The 13910-nt window shown below is 37.8% G+C and overlaps 1 protein-coding gene across 1 annotated transcript in view; it reads left to right on the top strand.

Moving 5' to 3' along the window:
• The window catches only part of LOC117409352 (adenylate kinase isoenzyme 5-like), a 35579-nt gene extending 22001 nt beyond the window's left edge, over positions 1 to 13578 (top strand). The window contains exons 8-14 of the mRNA XM_034015274.3: positions 721 to 788; positions 6166 to 6208; positions 6454 to 6489; positions 9280 to 9443; positions 10882 to 10998; positions 11656 to 11847; positions 12218 to 13578. Of these exons, the coding sequence (XP_033871165.3) occupies positions 721 to 788; positions 6166 to 6208; positions 6454 to 6489; positions 9280 to 9443; positions 10882 to 10998; positions 11656 to 11847; positions 12218 to 12286 (689 nt within the window). The 3' untranslated portion in view covers positions 12287 to 13578. The remainder of the gene's footprint in view (positions 1 to 720; positions 789 to 6165; positions 6209 to 6453; positions 6490 to 9279; positions 9444 to 10881; positions 10999 to 11655; positions 11848 to 12217) is intronic.
• The last annotated feature ends 332 nt before the right edge of the window (positions 13579 to 13910 follow it).

The following is a 13910-nucleotide window of genomic DNA, read 5'->3' as shown; positions in this document are numbered from 1 at the left end:
ATATAATGCAATGATGCAAGTGACTCTAAAGAATGTCAATGAAACACACTCTTCATGCATTAAATACATTCTCAACAAAGAGCTTGCCTCAGGTGCTCTCAAGGTGATATGAAGCCTTTTTAATATTAAATAGTTCTTCTTTTTCATTAAACAAAATGATTCTGTGTTTTATCTGTGTACCATCAAGGGATTTTCTTTCTTTGAAAACAATGGGGGATCTGGGGGCTGCTTCAACCATAGAGGCTTTGGGATACATTATTTAGATGCTTGCTATGAAATCCGGGCTAATTTTAACCAAGATTTCTTTTAACAACACACAAAATATACCAGTAACAGATAACACAGAAATGAAGGGTACGAATACGGGCTACTGCTACTAGAAATTCTTTACAATCTCCAAAATCAGGAGACTTCAATTCTAATCCTAAACTTGAAGACAGTGCTGAAGTGAACTGACCTAGGAAGTGAAACAGTAACAGCCTTTATAGCACGTTCATGCATGAAATATTGAAAATATTGAAACATATAGCTATGGCCAAAAGTTTTGCATCACCCTATAGAATTAACTAATTTTGCTTCATGTGGAATAACACCTGCTGAATAATTGAACATATTGAATTACATACCGCTTTGTAGTTTTTCAGACACTTAATGAACAATGTGACATCTCATACTCTAACTTCTGGTACACTTTTGCTTGGTTCCTCTTTTTTACTGCAGGCCCCAGTGAGCTTGACCTGAGTTTGCTTGTAGATTCTGCAGACATGGGCTCAGACTTTGAAGAACAGGTAATGACATTCTCCTTTGTTATTTGATTTCCCATCAGCTCCCTGATGACTCCTGTCTCCCTCTGATACAGTTTTCATAAATTACTGCCGTTTTATTCTTACTGCCTGTAGCTAATTTGTGAAACTCAGTTGAAGACACACAAAGCTGCAAACATCAACACTGCAACTAATACGTATTTGCGGTATGCATAAATATTGAATGTAATCCTGTTAGTGTGTGTGGCAGATGATTTGAAGTCACAGAGGTCTAGAACATCTGCTGAACAATGGGGCTGCACTATGACTGTATTTGTATTGTATTGAATTGAAACAGTCAAGCAAAGTCAAGCTTGATAATATACAACACATGGTTTCAAGACAGAAGCAGATTCATAAATAAGTAATAACATTTAAGTTGTTGAATACAGCTGTATGCAAACATAACAATTACTGTTGCGTGGTTTTAATAAAAAGTGCAGCGCCTGTGTTATTTTCCTTGCTCTATGGAAACATTCAGAGGCACGGTATGAATGTGTTTTAAAATGTAAAAGTGTCGTTGTGTTTTCTTTATACTTTTCCATGTTCAGTGCATGGCCAACACCATAGAACGGGGTCATAAAGTATGTGTCCAACACATTAAAGTTGAAGCCACCCTTTATAAAACATGCTAATGCAGCTATTGCAGGTCGGTGTGTTTTTTATATTATGCTCAAGACATCTTGGCAGTAGGTTCCAGATATCCAAATACTTTGATAGTTGATTTGAGCTTTGAGATGAGCTAATGACTTTCTAGGCAGAAGGCAATTTGTTATAAATTAATGAGAAATTATAACATTTACATTTAAATTGCTTAGAGACTTATTATAATATGTTAGTGCTTTTATCACACCACCCTATTATTATAGCAGGTGAAAATCCTCCTGTTTAATATACACTGTCTGTTTTGAGATATCAGTCCTTCAGATATTCTTTCAGAGCCTGTAATTGAGCTGCTTATCTTCATTCGTCTTTCTCGAACATGGTGCTTGCCCTACTAATATACAGGATCCCGGACTGTATCTATTTAACCCTTTCAGGACCAAGCATTGGGATGCTCCCCCAGGACCAGGCGTTTTTTGGCGTTGACTCTCTTCCTATAAAAATGAAATCTGGGGACATATAAAGTACTTCAGAAACCATACAAACTTTTTGCTTATTTTTTTTCAATATTTTTTTTTAAAAAGGTATTTTTTATTATGTATTCTGCTTAGAGATACAGGTATAAAAACACATTATTGTGTGACCCAAGGGAACTTACAATACTTCCTGAAAGTTTTGTTGAAAAATATTGACGTTTGGGCAAATTACATGACATTGTTTCACCCTGAGTGATTGTAATGACATAATACACGTTTATTCTCAGGGTCTTTATAAACAATAATGGACACTACTCTTGATTATTTTCTCAAAATAAATATTTATAAATAAAATAGTTATTCATTCCATTATTATCAGTAATAAGTAAAACAAGTACCAGATACATTTAGTTCATGAAATGTTTTCTGTGTATATCCACTCATTTCTTGATATTTATATATTAAAACACATAATTATAATTATAAGTCAAGTAATCAGATTCACAGTGTTTCCCTTTTTTTATTCGCTCTAAACAAGTGAGGTTTTGTTTCTGATTTTGTCTCTGCGGGCTGCTGTAAACTGTCTCCGCCCTTTAGACACTAGTGACATCGCACAAAAAAAACTATCAGGAAGTGAACATCAGTCCCTCCCGTATCCAATGATATGTGTTTCAAGCCTGTACTGCAAGGTACGGTGGCCCTGTAAGTCATCAAAACGAAATGTCGTGTTTACAAGATCGTGGTCCTAGAAGCCCACTTCAGTATGATTGTGTTAACACGGTCCTGGTCCTTAAAGGGTTAATGTGATACCATGGGACTAAGAACGAATACTGTTTTTCCCATGTATGCAGCACAGACAGTTAGGTTTGACCTCACAGTTGATACTGGTGCTCAATGCCCAAAAAGTGCTGCAGTTTCCTCCTTCACTGGCAGTAAAACTTAGCTACTGTAACATTAAAGAAAATTGCACAGAGAATTGCAAAGCCACAAATTGCTGTAACACCCCCCTATAATGTGTAAATCAAAGAAATATGTTATAAATAAAGATAAAGGGTTCAGAACCAAGATATAAAAATGACATTTTACTTCAGGTTCAAACATAAAACTAGAAAAAGTAGAGTACTTACAGTAGATACTGGTTATCTTCGTGACTTGAGAGTCAAATTCCTAAAACATTAGCATGACTATCAGTGAATAAGACTGCAACATCATGGCAAAAACAAATCTGTTTCTTTCTATTCAAAAATAAGCAAATATACATATTGTACACAAAAAACTTAAATACCATTTTTAGTACATTTTTCAGACATGAAAGGGACAAAAATTACCCTGTAGTTCTTTATGGTTGGCCTCAGGTCAAGAGTAAAGAGATGTGCTGACATGCCCATGACTCTTTAAGGCAGTAATATCTGGGGACTAAGAGTCCTGACTCTAAATCTAAAACCCTTCCTAGCCATTGATTAATTTTGTAACTCCCTCAGCACTGAGCTTAAAATGGAAACCTCTTCAGAATGAGAAAATGGGAATATAAACAGTTTCACTTAATGGGGCCTCACATTGCACTGTAATATTACTGACGAAATACACCGTGTAACAATTTTTTTTTTTTTTTTGGTTCCTGGGTAGTGTTATTTCCTAATTGCTTATGCCTCAAAAGTATAGAAAATGGCTATTATTCCCCACAAACTTTGCTTTTGTGACCAGGACAGTGATATTTTGAAATGTACCTATTTTCCAGAACATTCCAGATAGATTCAGTGCTGAGTAAACTTGGAGTAACTTCTAGAACGTTCTAGAACTTTCCAGTAATATAAATAGTAGTATAAATACAGGGGCCTTAAGCCCACCAGTTCAGTTTAGTTCCAGCTGCCTAAGTGGATACATATCTGCATTTTTCTGAGATGGCATCAAGGTCATAGGAGACTTCAAAATGGTGGCATTCCTGATGGGTCTCCAAGGCGGTTTTACCAAGCTATCTTTGCTTGCTTCCTGGGCAATCACAAGGCCGAAAACTATGTGGAGCTGGTTGAGACTCTGGTGAAGAACTACGGCACAATGGGCTGTAGGATGTCCCTCAAAGTCCATATCCTTGATGCTCATCTTGATAAATTCAAGGAGAACATGGGAGCGTACTCGGAGGAGCAAGGCGAGCGCTTCCACCAGGATATACTGGACTTTGAACGCCGCTACCAAGGACAGTATAACGAGAACATGATGGGAGACTACATTTGGGGGCTGATTCGTGAAAGTGATTTACAGTATAATCGTAAATCTCGTAAAACTACTCACTTCTAAATCTTTTGTAGTCATTTTTGTATTACTTTAGTATAAATACATGTTAATTTGGATTCATATGTTGTTTTTTTCTGACTTTATGTAAACGAAAAGACACAAATTCGCCCGTTTTCTCATTGGAAATAGGTAAATTTCAAAATATCACTGTCCTGGTCACAAAAGCAAAGTTTGTGGGGAATAATAGCCATTTTCTATACTTTTGAGGCATAAGCAATTAGGAAATAACACTTACTACCCAGGAACAAAAATTGTGTTACATAGTGATATCAAACATCCATGTATTTGTAGATTCAGCATTAGAATATGACCAGGGTAATGGAGCTAGAAAATATACATACTGTCGATTTATATCCGTTATCTAGCTCTGTATCTGTCTCTACAGTATGTCTATTTGTATATCTGTCTGTCTATCCTACCGCGTTGCGCATTGAATTGTGCTGCACTGCATATGGAATCAGCATTTCGTAAAACGTTTTAAGCTACATAATGCCTAAATATATGCCTTTTGTTGAAAGCGTAAAAAACACTTTGCATCACTTTAAATTTAAATATATACCGAGCATCAAAAGAAACTTATCACTATTATAACACATTTATTTTTGAAAAAAATAAGGTATATAAATGATGGACATTGACAAAATGTTTTTGGTTTCTTTTTAATCACTCGATCATTCAGCCTTGACCATGACACGCTTGAGTGACTGTGACTGAAGCATATGCACTTAATCACCTAATTAGTTAGACAGTTGATTGGACACTGGATATGGAGTGATATCAGCTGCTGAATTGCAAGCTTGAATAAAAGAAATAAAGAAAATCACAGAAAAAAAAAAACAATATGCCAGCGCCTTCGTGCAATCGGCATGTTGGAGGCTGGACTAGGGCAGCGTACTGTGGCTTGTCATCTTGGGTGCTCACAGCCAGCAATTTCAAACCTGGCGAGACAGTATAACCACACTCTGTTAATGACAGGCCACGAACTGGGAGACCAAGAGTCACAACACCTGCCCAAGATCGACAGATCATTTTGTAGCATCTTCGTGATGTCAATTGTTAATCAGCACAATAAAAAGTCACTGCACCTGCTCTAAAACAGAGTTTGTCATTTTTCGATCACATCTAGTGAATTTGATCCAAATATAAGTGATACGTTTCTTTTGATGCTCAAATATAAGTGATACGTTTCTTTTGATGCTCAGTATACATTAACAGGGCTTACATGGTTACATCTCCTTAAGGGCAATAAGTATTTGCGGTATTGATTTGCAAAAAAAAAAAAAAAATAGTAAAAAAATATTTCCATCACATATATCTTTTCCATATCCCCTAATATACTAATAATGTAGATGTCAATGTTGCTGGTTGGTTTAGTAGCATATACAATATACAGATAGACACTGATGTCTTCCTCACATTAAACACAAACCTGAGGTTACCTTTATATATAAGCAATTTGACTCGAAGTACAGACAGCAGAATCATTCAATGGCAATGCAGAAGGGTGCTACTTAAATTAAAAATAGCATTACCCGATTCATTGCAGACATTTATTTTCGTAATGTAATAACTGAATGAACCTGAATGAACGAAAGTCCAAACCTGTTTGTCTTTATTTTAAACAGATTGGGCAGACAGATCTCAGGATGTCTGTTTAACTCGGCCTTTTTGTTGGCTTTAGAAAATCTCAGATCATGACTGCTTAAAGGGTATTGGACAACCTACAATGGAACCATCCCCACTGATATTAACCCTCTATTAAGCTGTTTAGTACCTTACAATGCTTTATGGAAGGGTATGAAGCATCATTACTGTGTCTAGCAATCTCAACCGATCCCCTTGCAAACAGGGTCAATCAAATCCCACAATCAATTATAAAGATATACAAAAAAATAAATGTGCAAAATTATATGGCAAATGTTATGGAGAACAAAAACATTAAAACAACATTTTTATTTGACTTGAACATGGCTGTCTTTCATGTTTGGCAGGCTGAAGACCAGGCAACAATATATGGAGATTTTAACTTGGAAGGTGAGTTGATGTTTTGGTTTCTTTTGTTGTTTTTTTTTAGCTTTAAATATATATATATATAGTTTAAAATTGTTTTAAAAGTACATGAAACACAATTGTTTTCATCGTATCATATGGAATAGGGGAAGTGTATGGTTTGTGTATCAATAAATGATAGAACTGTTTAAAAAAAACATGCATACTCATTTTAGGAAATAAAAAAAACAACAAGAAATATACTGCCCTAATGTTTTCTATTTTTACAGAGGAACTGAAGAAATTAAAGATAATCTTTGTGCTTGGTAAGTACAATGCATATAAATATATTACCAATGGAAACTTAAAGTACTGGTCTAGCTCAAAAACGTCCTGAAACACATTAGAAGAGTACAGTACTATTATATGTCCTTGAAGTTGACATTTTTCACGTGGTAAATTAAACTAATGTAAATTGAGGTTAATCCTCCTGTGTCTGGAGGTTTGATTGGATAGCGCTATAGAACAGAACTAACACAGGTCTTCATGTTTTGATTGAATCCACCCTTGAGACATATTTAAATTGAAACCAACAGAGATGTGCCTGCCTATCGCCATGCTGAGGGAAGCAATACGTTTCCTAGAAGCCGGTAATACAGGCATCAGTAGGGTTGATGGAGTCTCTGTATCTCTCCAACAGCTGCTCAGGACACTGGTGCATTAAAAACGGCAAATAAAAAGTATGGAGCGCCACAGTATCTCAGCTAGCAGCCTGTCCTCTGTGACGTTGTGGCGTGCAGGAACGGCACTCTGTTAGTCGCTTAATGTATTATATTAATGCTACAGTTGATGCAGTAGTCCTGCTTCTGGGAAAGGGAGTTGTGGCAAGCAGAGATTGCGTGCAGATCTCTGAATGGCATGACAATAGTGCTGAGTGTGCAAAAGGCTAAGCTTAGATCTGCCAGGCTGTATTAGTTTGTCAGCTTTATAAAAGGACAATATCTTTCATAAACACGTCAGATAATACCCTTCTTTGGTGTCATCCTTTGGTCTAGCAGTGATCTAACCATTAGGTCTATAATATTGAAACAAGTGCAAAGACAACAGGAATTGTATAAACCTAGTAACTTAGAACAACAATAGTTGAACTGGTTGTTTTTATAATGTTACAATTGTTTTATTACTCTCAGAAAATGTGCCCTGTGCTTTTGCCCATTGTCCTCATATTTGATATTAAAACATGGAAACGTGCTGTTGAATTGTGCTGGATTTTATCCAGTGACAAGGATATTGTGGATTTGCCTGCACATAGACATGACCCCTACATGTGAGACAATATTACAATCTCTTTGAAGATTATTAAATGGAAATCCATTTCATGATTTTCTGTCATTATTTTTTTATCCTTGGTTTGCTGCAGCGAGCTGGTCTCCTGCCATGCAAAGGCGGTCCCTGTTCAATATGAAACATTCCTATTGCTTCACTTGACTATTCCCAGCTCTTGCAGGAGGGAGTCCTAAACATTTTTAGTTTTTGATGCTTGAGTCAAGAAGCTCACCGTCTTCAGAATTTTGTCAACAGCCTAATTAACCCCTGCAATTGCATTCCCCAGGTTAGGTTTCTGAAGGAGGCTGGCTGGTTAAACAGCTCTGTACCTAAAACACATTTGAAGTTATGGCTGCTGTCTGCTAATTGAAATGATACAATACTGGTATTTCATTCATTTATTTAGGAATTATTTACCCAAAATAGCCCAACTAAGAAGCATCATCTAATTTTCATTGAGGTCTAGCTTTAACCTAGTGTTATTCATAGTGGGATTGCTTTAAAGGGGTTTATATCCCCAGGGTATCACTAGGGTGTCCTTTTTCCATCTCCACAATATTGCATGGATAAGGCCCCTTTTATCTTTGATGCTGAAAAACTGATTCATGCTTTTATTACTTCTAGGCTTGATTATTGTAATGCACTTTTATCTGGAGTTTATACGAGAGTTATAAACAAGTTGCAATATGTGCAGAATTCTGCCACCCGTGTTTTAACCCATACAGCTCAGGAAACATATTACACCTGTGCTTTTTAAACTACATTGGCTCCCAATACGATTCAGGGTTGACTTTAAGATCATGCTCCTCACGCACAAGTCGCTCCATAGCACTGCACCAGGATATCTGCACAACTTGCTTCGTGTCTACTCTCCTGTTCATACTCTCCGGTCTTCCAACTCTGGTTATCTTTGACCACTTATTACCAAGCTACAGTCCATGGGAGACAGAGCCTTCTGTAGAGCAGCTCCTTACCTCTGGAGTACACTACCCAGCTCCAAGAGAGACTCAGAGACTGCTGAGAATTTTAAAATCTGCAATCTCAAAACACATCTTTTTAAACTAGCTTTCAAGGATATGTGTTAATGCTGTCTCTTATTTTGTTGAATGTGTTTTTATTACTGTATTTTATCTTGCCTTATCATTTGTTAATGCTGTCTCTTACTTTGTTGGATGTAATTTTTTTTGCCCTGTCGTTTGTTATCTTGTCTTTCATAAGCTATGTTAAGCGCTTTGGGATTGGAAAGGCACTTTATAAATAAAATGTATTATTATTATTATTATTATTATTATGATGTCCAATCCACTCAACCTGCCTCATTTAAAAAATATAAAGCACAAATGTGAATGTAATATGATTACTGACGTTATCATGCATGTAGAATTAAAACACTCTATTGTTAATGGAAAACAGATGGTAAGTGACTCGGGCATAATCCACTTACATTTAGCCAGTTCTTAGGCTGGGATCATCTTAAGCATTTTAATGCATTACCCCTTACTGCTTAAGAAAATGAGATAGTTTTGAGCTTTTTGAGCTCTGGTGCTGTTCATGTGGCTGTCCCTGAGAATATTTGATTTTAATTAAAACAATGCTGCAATGAGACTGAAGTTAAATCCATGGCCCACGATTTAGCTCAAGTCATACCTGCCAGTTAAAATATACATGGAAACAGTGCTCTCATGCGACTATTCAGTTGCCACCTAACAGCTTTTAGTATTCCTCTTTCTGTATAATTTGATTTGTCTCTTGAGTTGACAGCTCAGTGTTTTCTCTTCTCTAATGACAAGGTGGGCCTGGCTCTGGGAAAGGAACACAGTGTGAAAAGATAGAGGAGAAGTACGGTTTCACTCACCTCTCCACCGGAGATCTCCTCCGCAATGAGCTGCTCTCAGACACGGAGAGGAGCAGATTCATCAAAGACGTCCTGGAGCGTGGAGAGCTTGTACCCATGGTAAACAACTTGCAATCATTCACACGTTCATTCACCATTCAGCCAAGATGCAGGCGGTCAAGCCACACAGAGACTGGGATTTGAACCCTCCATCAGTCAGGTCTTTGGTTCTCAATCTCAACACTCTTAAGATATTCTAGGTTTCAAGTGAGATGAACGTACTGTTTTTTTAAAAGACTGCTGTTTCCTCTGAAGCTCAATTCTTGACAGTTGGTACACTATAACTAGCTGTTAAATAAGTTACATTCTTTAAAAAAGCTATTACTAAACATTTCTTGCAGTGTACTACAGTAAATGTCTCATCAAAAAAGAAATTCAGTTAGCTTCCAAAACACATTTGAAATATAGTTCACATATCTTACTAGTACATGTTTATGATGTGGAATATGCTTTGCTACAGTAGAACCTATGTGTGTGTGCATGTGTCTGCTAATTACAGCTTAAATGTGATTTATTTATAGTTGATATGTTTGCCATACATTTCTGTTATTGTAGAAGCTTCCTGCTTCCCCGTTGCTTGACAGTTCCCAGTCGCTGGGTAAATGATAGAATTGAACAGACCTGATTTGTAGATTGCATATCGTTGCATTGCATCATTGATTATTTTGTGTTGACACATGAAAACCGCGTTCCTGTAAGGCATGTCTGCTGCATCATTTTGCTTTCTTGCTGAGAACATTCAGAGTGGAGGTAATAGGTAGCAGTCCTCCACAGCTTTACAGTTTGCTTACGGGAATGTTGTTCCCTAGTCTCTGGAACAAAAGGTCAGCCCAACCACAGCTTGTGGCACAGAGGATGTTTTTTGGTTCTGCAGTGTATGTACGGATAGAGCAGGTGCAGTGTACCATGAGGTGGTGCCTGAGAAATTATTTGTCTGGCAGGCGGGATATGTTACCAGCTTCCCTCTGCCAGTAAATCATTCAGATCATGTGGAGCGCATCAGTCTTGAAATGACAGGATGATGTGCTGGGGATATCAAGGTCCCTGGTTAAAATCCAACAATCGCCAACTTTTGTAGGTTAATTACTTTATGCCCCAGTTCTGTAATACATTACACTGGAAGGCATTAAAGAGAAAAAGAGCAATTATAATTGGTGCAGACAACCACAGCGGGGACAAAAACTAATCACACACAGAGAATAAGAACCACCAGGTAGGTAGGCGAGAATAATAAAGCAATTTAAAATGTATTTGTATACACCTATACCTTTTTAATTGATTGAATATTGTTTTACTTTAGCCTGAAATATCACATCAGGTCATGGTGTTTGTGTTTTTATGTTACAACAAACTATTCACCAGGTGGTAACAGGGGAATCTCGTTTTTAATTTCAAATATCAAAATCATAAAAAAAGCACCTCTCTGCTTTGTCAGCATTTTGAAAGCTTCTCAAAGTGGAAATCGTACAGATGCTGCTTTGTCGTTCCCTTGTCACAGGAGATGGTGCTGGAGCTGGTGAAAGAAGCCATGGCTGCCAGTTTGGACGGCACGAAGGGGTTTCTGATTGATGGTTTCCCGCGAGATGTGAGACAGGGAGAAGAATTCGAACTGAAGGTGTGCATTGAAGAAATTTAGAAAGCGCAGAACTCAATAGCTTAAAAGGGCGGCTGGGCACAGCTTTTACATCTAAAGATAAACTGCATCTGGGCCTGGGCAATAGTTAAATGGGAGCCCTCCCAGCCGTACAAAGCATTGGTTGGCTGTAATGCTAATACCCCTGTATTCTTTCAACAGCCATAAGTTTTCCGCTGCATTGGATATAGGTTTGCAGCTATGCATGAGTACCACAGTGACACCATCTGCCGATTAGTTACAGCAACTCATCCTTGTGCCTTATCTGATTAAACATGACAAGGATTAGAAGGCTGGAACAGACGGTGTCTGGCTTATTACATATTGAAGTCACGTAACTGTTCCTCAATTTCTAATGCTGTGGGGAAAGAACTCCTTGCCCTCCCAAACAAATGAACTCTCAAGAGATGCGGAATGTAATAAATAAGCTGAAATCATTACAGCAGCCGGGCCCCTGTGTCTCACAATGTGAACAGGCAGCCTTCATTATCAGGGACTGGAATAGAAAAGGGGGATCCCACGACCCCGTAGATGAGAAGCAAGCATTAGCAATCTGAAATATGTCAATATATTTTGCCCCCCGATAGACTCCTAACACTGGCTGGCTTGTTCATTTGCTTTCCTATTAACCCCCTGCAGATAGCAGAGCCAAGCCTGGTGCTTTTCATGGACTGTTCCACAGAGACAATGACTAAGCGCCTGCAGCGGAGGTACCAAGCCAGCCCAAGCAGTGACAGCTGCAGGGACACCATCCGCAAGAGGGTGGACACCTTCCGCCAAACTACAGGGACCGTCGTTACCCACTATGAGAGCAGGAGACTGTCACACACGGTGAATTCACTTTCTATACCCTCTCCTTTATGCATAGCAAGCTCTGCAGTGTTCATTCATTACGGCTGTATGAGGGACTTCGCTACTGTGCAACATGTTGCAAAGTTTAAAGCTCCTTCTATCTAAGAGACTAAACTGACAATAAATCACACTCCCCAATTATGTGTGCCTGTGCAAGTAGATCTAAATAGTTTTAAAATTATACCAAAATATACACAGCAGTTACAATGTGGCACTTACACTGGCTAACATGCCACATAAGTTAATGTACTGATTACATAAGCATAAGTTTAAATAAGCAATTCACAGAGAATGTATAACTTATTTCTGTATTATTCCATTAAATTGACTTGAATGTGTACTTTTACAGATAGATGCAGAAAAAACTCCTGCTGAAGTCTTCCTGCAGGTGTGCACAGCGATAAATTCTGTTTTCTGAGGCAGCCCAGGGATCACGCCATCCCTTCCATGAACAGCGTTTTCAAGCCGCTCTGGGTTCACATGCACCCCACAAGTCACAGCAGCTCTCCTCAACATTCTATCAGTAGAAGCCTGGGACATCTTTTGGCAGTAATGCATGTTGAGTTCACATCTTGGAAACTGTTGATAAATGTTCTAACAATGACTACAAAAAAAAAAAAGTATTACACCATTGTGTTGCAAAATTCAGATTAGAAGTGTACCCTGAATATAGCTTGCACATATATTCACCATCCAACTCAAGCCTACTAAAAAAAATTAAAAAGTCTCATTGTAAATAATTATACAGCCAAGTTTTTGTTTTTTTTTGAAAACTGAATGTAAATGGTGTGAAGTAGTATTTTCCATTGACAGGAAACATAATTACCAGGGAAAGGAGTGTAAGTGTTAGTAGAGATCTAAAGTGATTTTAACAAATATATTCAGAAAGATCCCTAAACAAGCTCACTTCGCTCACATTGTTACTGACAAAATCTACACTCGGTATAGTCTTTATACACTATAAACTTATACAAGTCATACTCCTCTAATAAAAGTATTTATAATGGTTATATTAACAACACAATTGCTAATGTAGCACTTATAGCAGTCATGTTGAAAAGGGAACAGGATTCCTTACTGATTGAAAAATACCAAAAAAAAAAAAAAAAGGTAGTGTTAATCAACCTTTGGGTTGGTACTTCATCTGTGCAAACGAGTTGCATTGTTCAGATTCCTTAGCGTATTTATTAACACACAGGCTTATTTTCAAATGCCTCCTATGCTGTGGAAGACTGTTTTGGAGGGGGTACATAGGTTAGTACTGTAATCTTGTTCCTCACTTAAGTGTGTGCGATCTGTACCATCATGTAAAGCTGACAGACCCTGCGTGTGCTCTCCTGTCTGAAGGATGGCATCTCTAACACAACCAGACTGCTGTGCCGGCTGAGTATTCCCAGGGTTCCCTGGATTCAGCATGCAGCTCATCATTCTGATAAGCAGAGAAATCAAATCTCCCTACCAATGGCTATGTATCTTGATCCCAATTATGTAATTCTGCATGCTCATTATACCTAGTTACTCTTCTAGAAAACATACACCTTATGTTTGCATGTAGTACTTTGCAGATTCACTGCTTATCAGCCTGAATGGAAACTAGTACGCATTTCATATTCATTGTTGCAGATTTAAAAATAATAAAAAAAATGTCTGCTCTTGAAGCACTCTTTATTTGTTACATCCAAACATACCAGTACACTAGAATTTTCTTCCACAATTGGCAATATAAACTTCCCCACCTAGCCATACCACATGTAGCAGAGGCTTTTTTTTTTTTTTTTTTTGAAATACCAACCCCTCTCCTAATCAATACCATTTCTACTATCCTGCATGTGTGTTGCAAAGCCTGTGAAGCTCATCTGTATAAGAGGATCAGGTGAGGGAGCCATTCCAGCCTCCTAATGACCAAATCCTAGAGGGTTTTCACAGAACCCATTTCTCATTCCTGTCTGATGATCTCCCCCTTTGCCAGTCTGCAACTATTACACTATTACACCACAAACAGAATTGGTTTTGTTTTTTTAAACAATGCCCTTACCCTTTGC

The sequence above is a fragment of the Acipenser ruthenus genome, chromosome 10, assembly GCF_902713425.1.
Source record: "Acipenser ruthenus chromosome 10, fAciRut3.2 maternal haplotype, whole genome shotgun sequence".
Classification (NCBI taxonomy): Eukaryota; Metazoa; Chordata; class Actinopteri; order Acipenseriformes; family Acipenseridae; genus Acipenser; species Acipenser ruthenus.
Note: the sequence above shows the minus strand (reverse complement) of the source record. Positions and strands in the feature narration are given on the sequence as shown.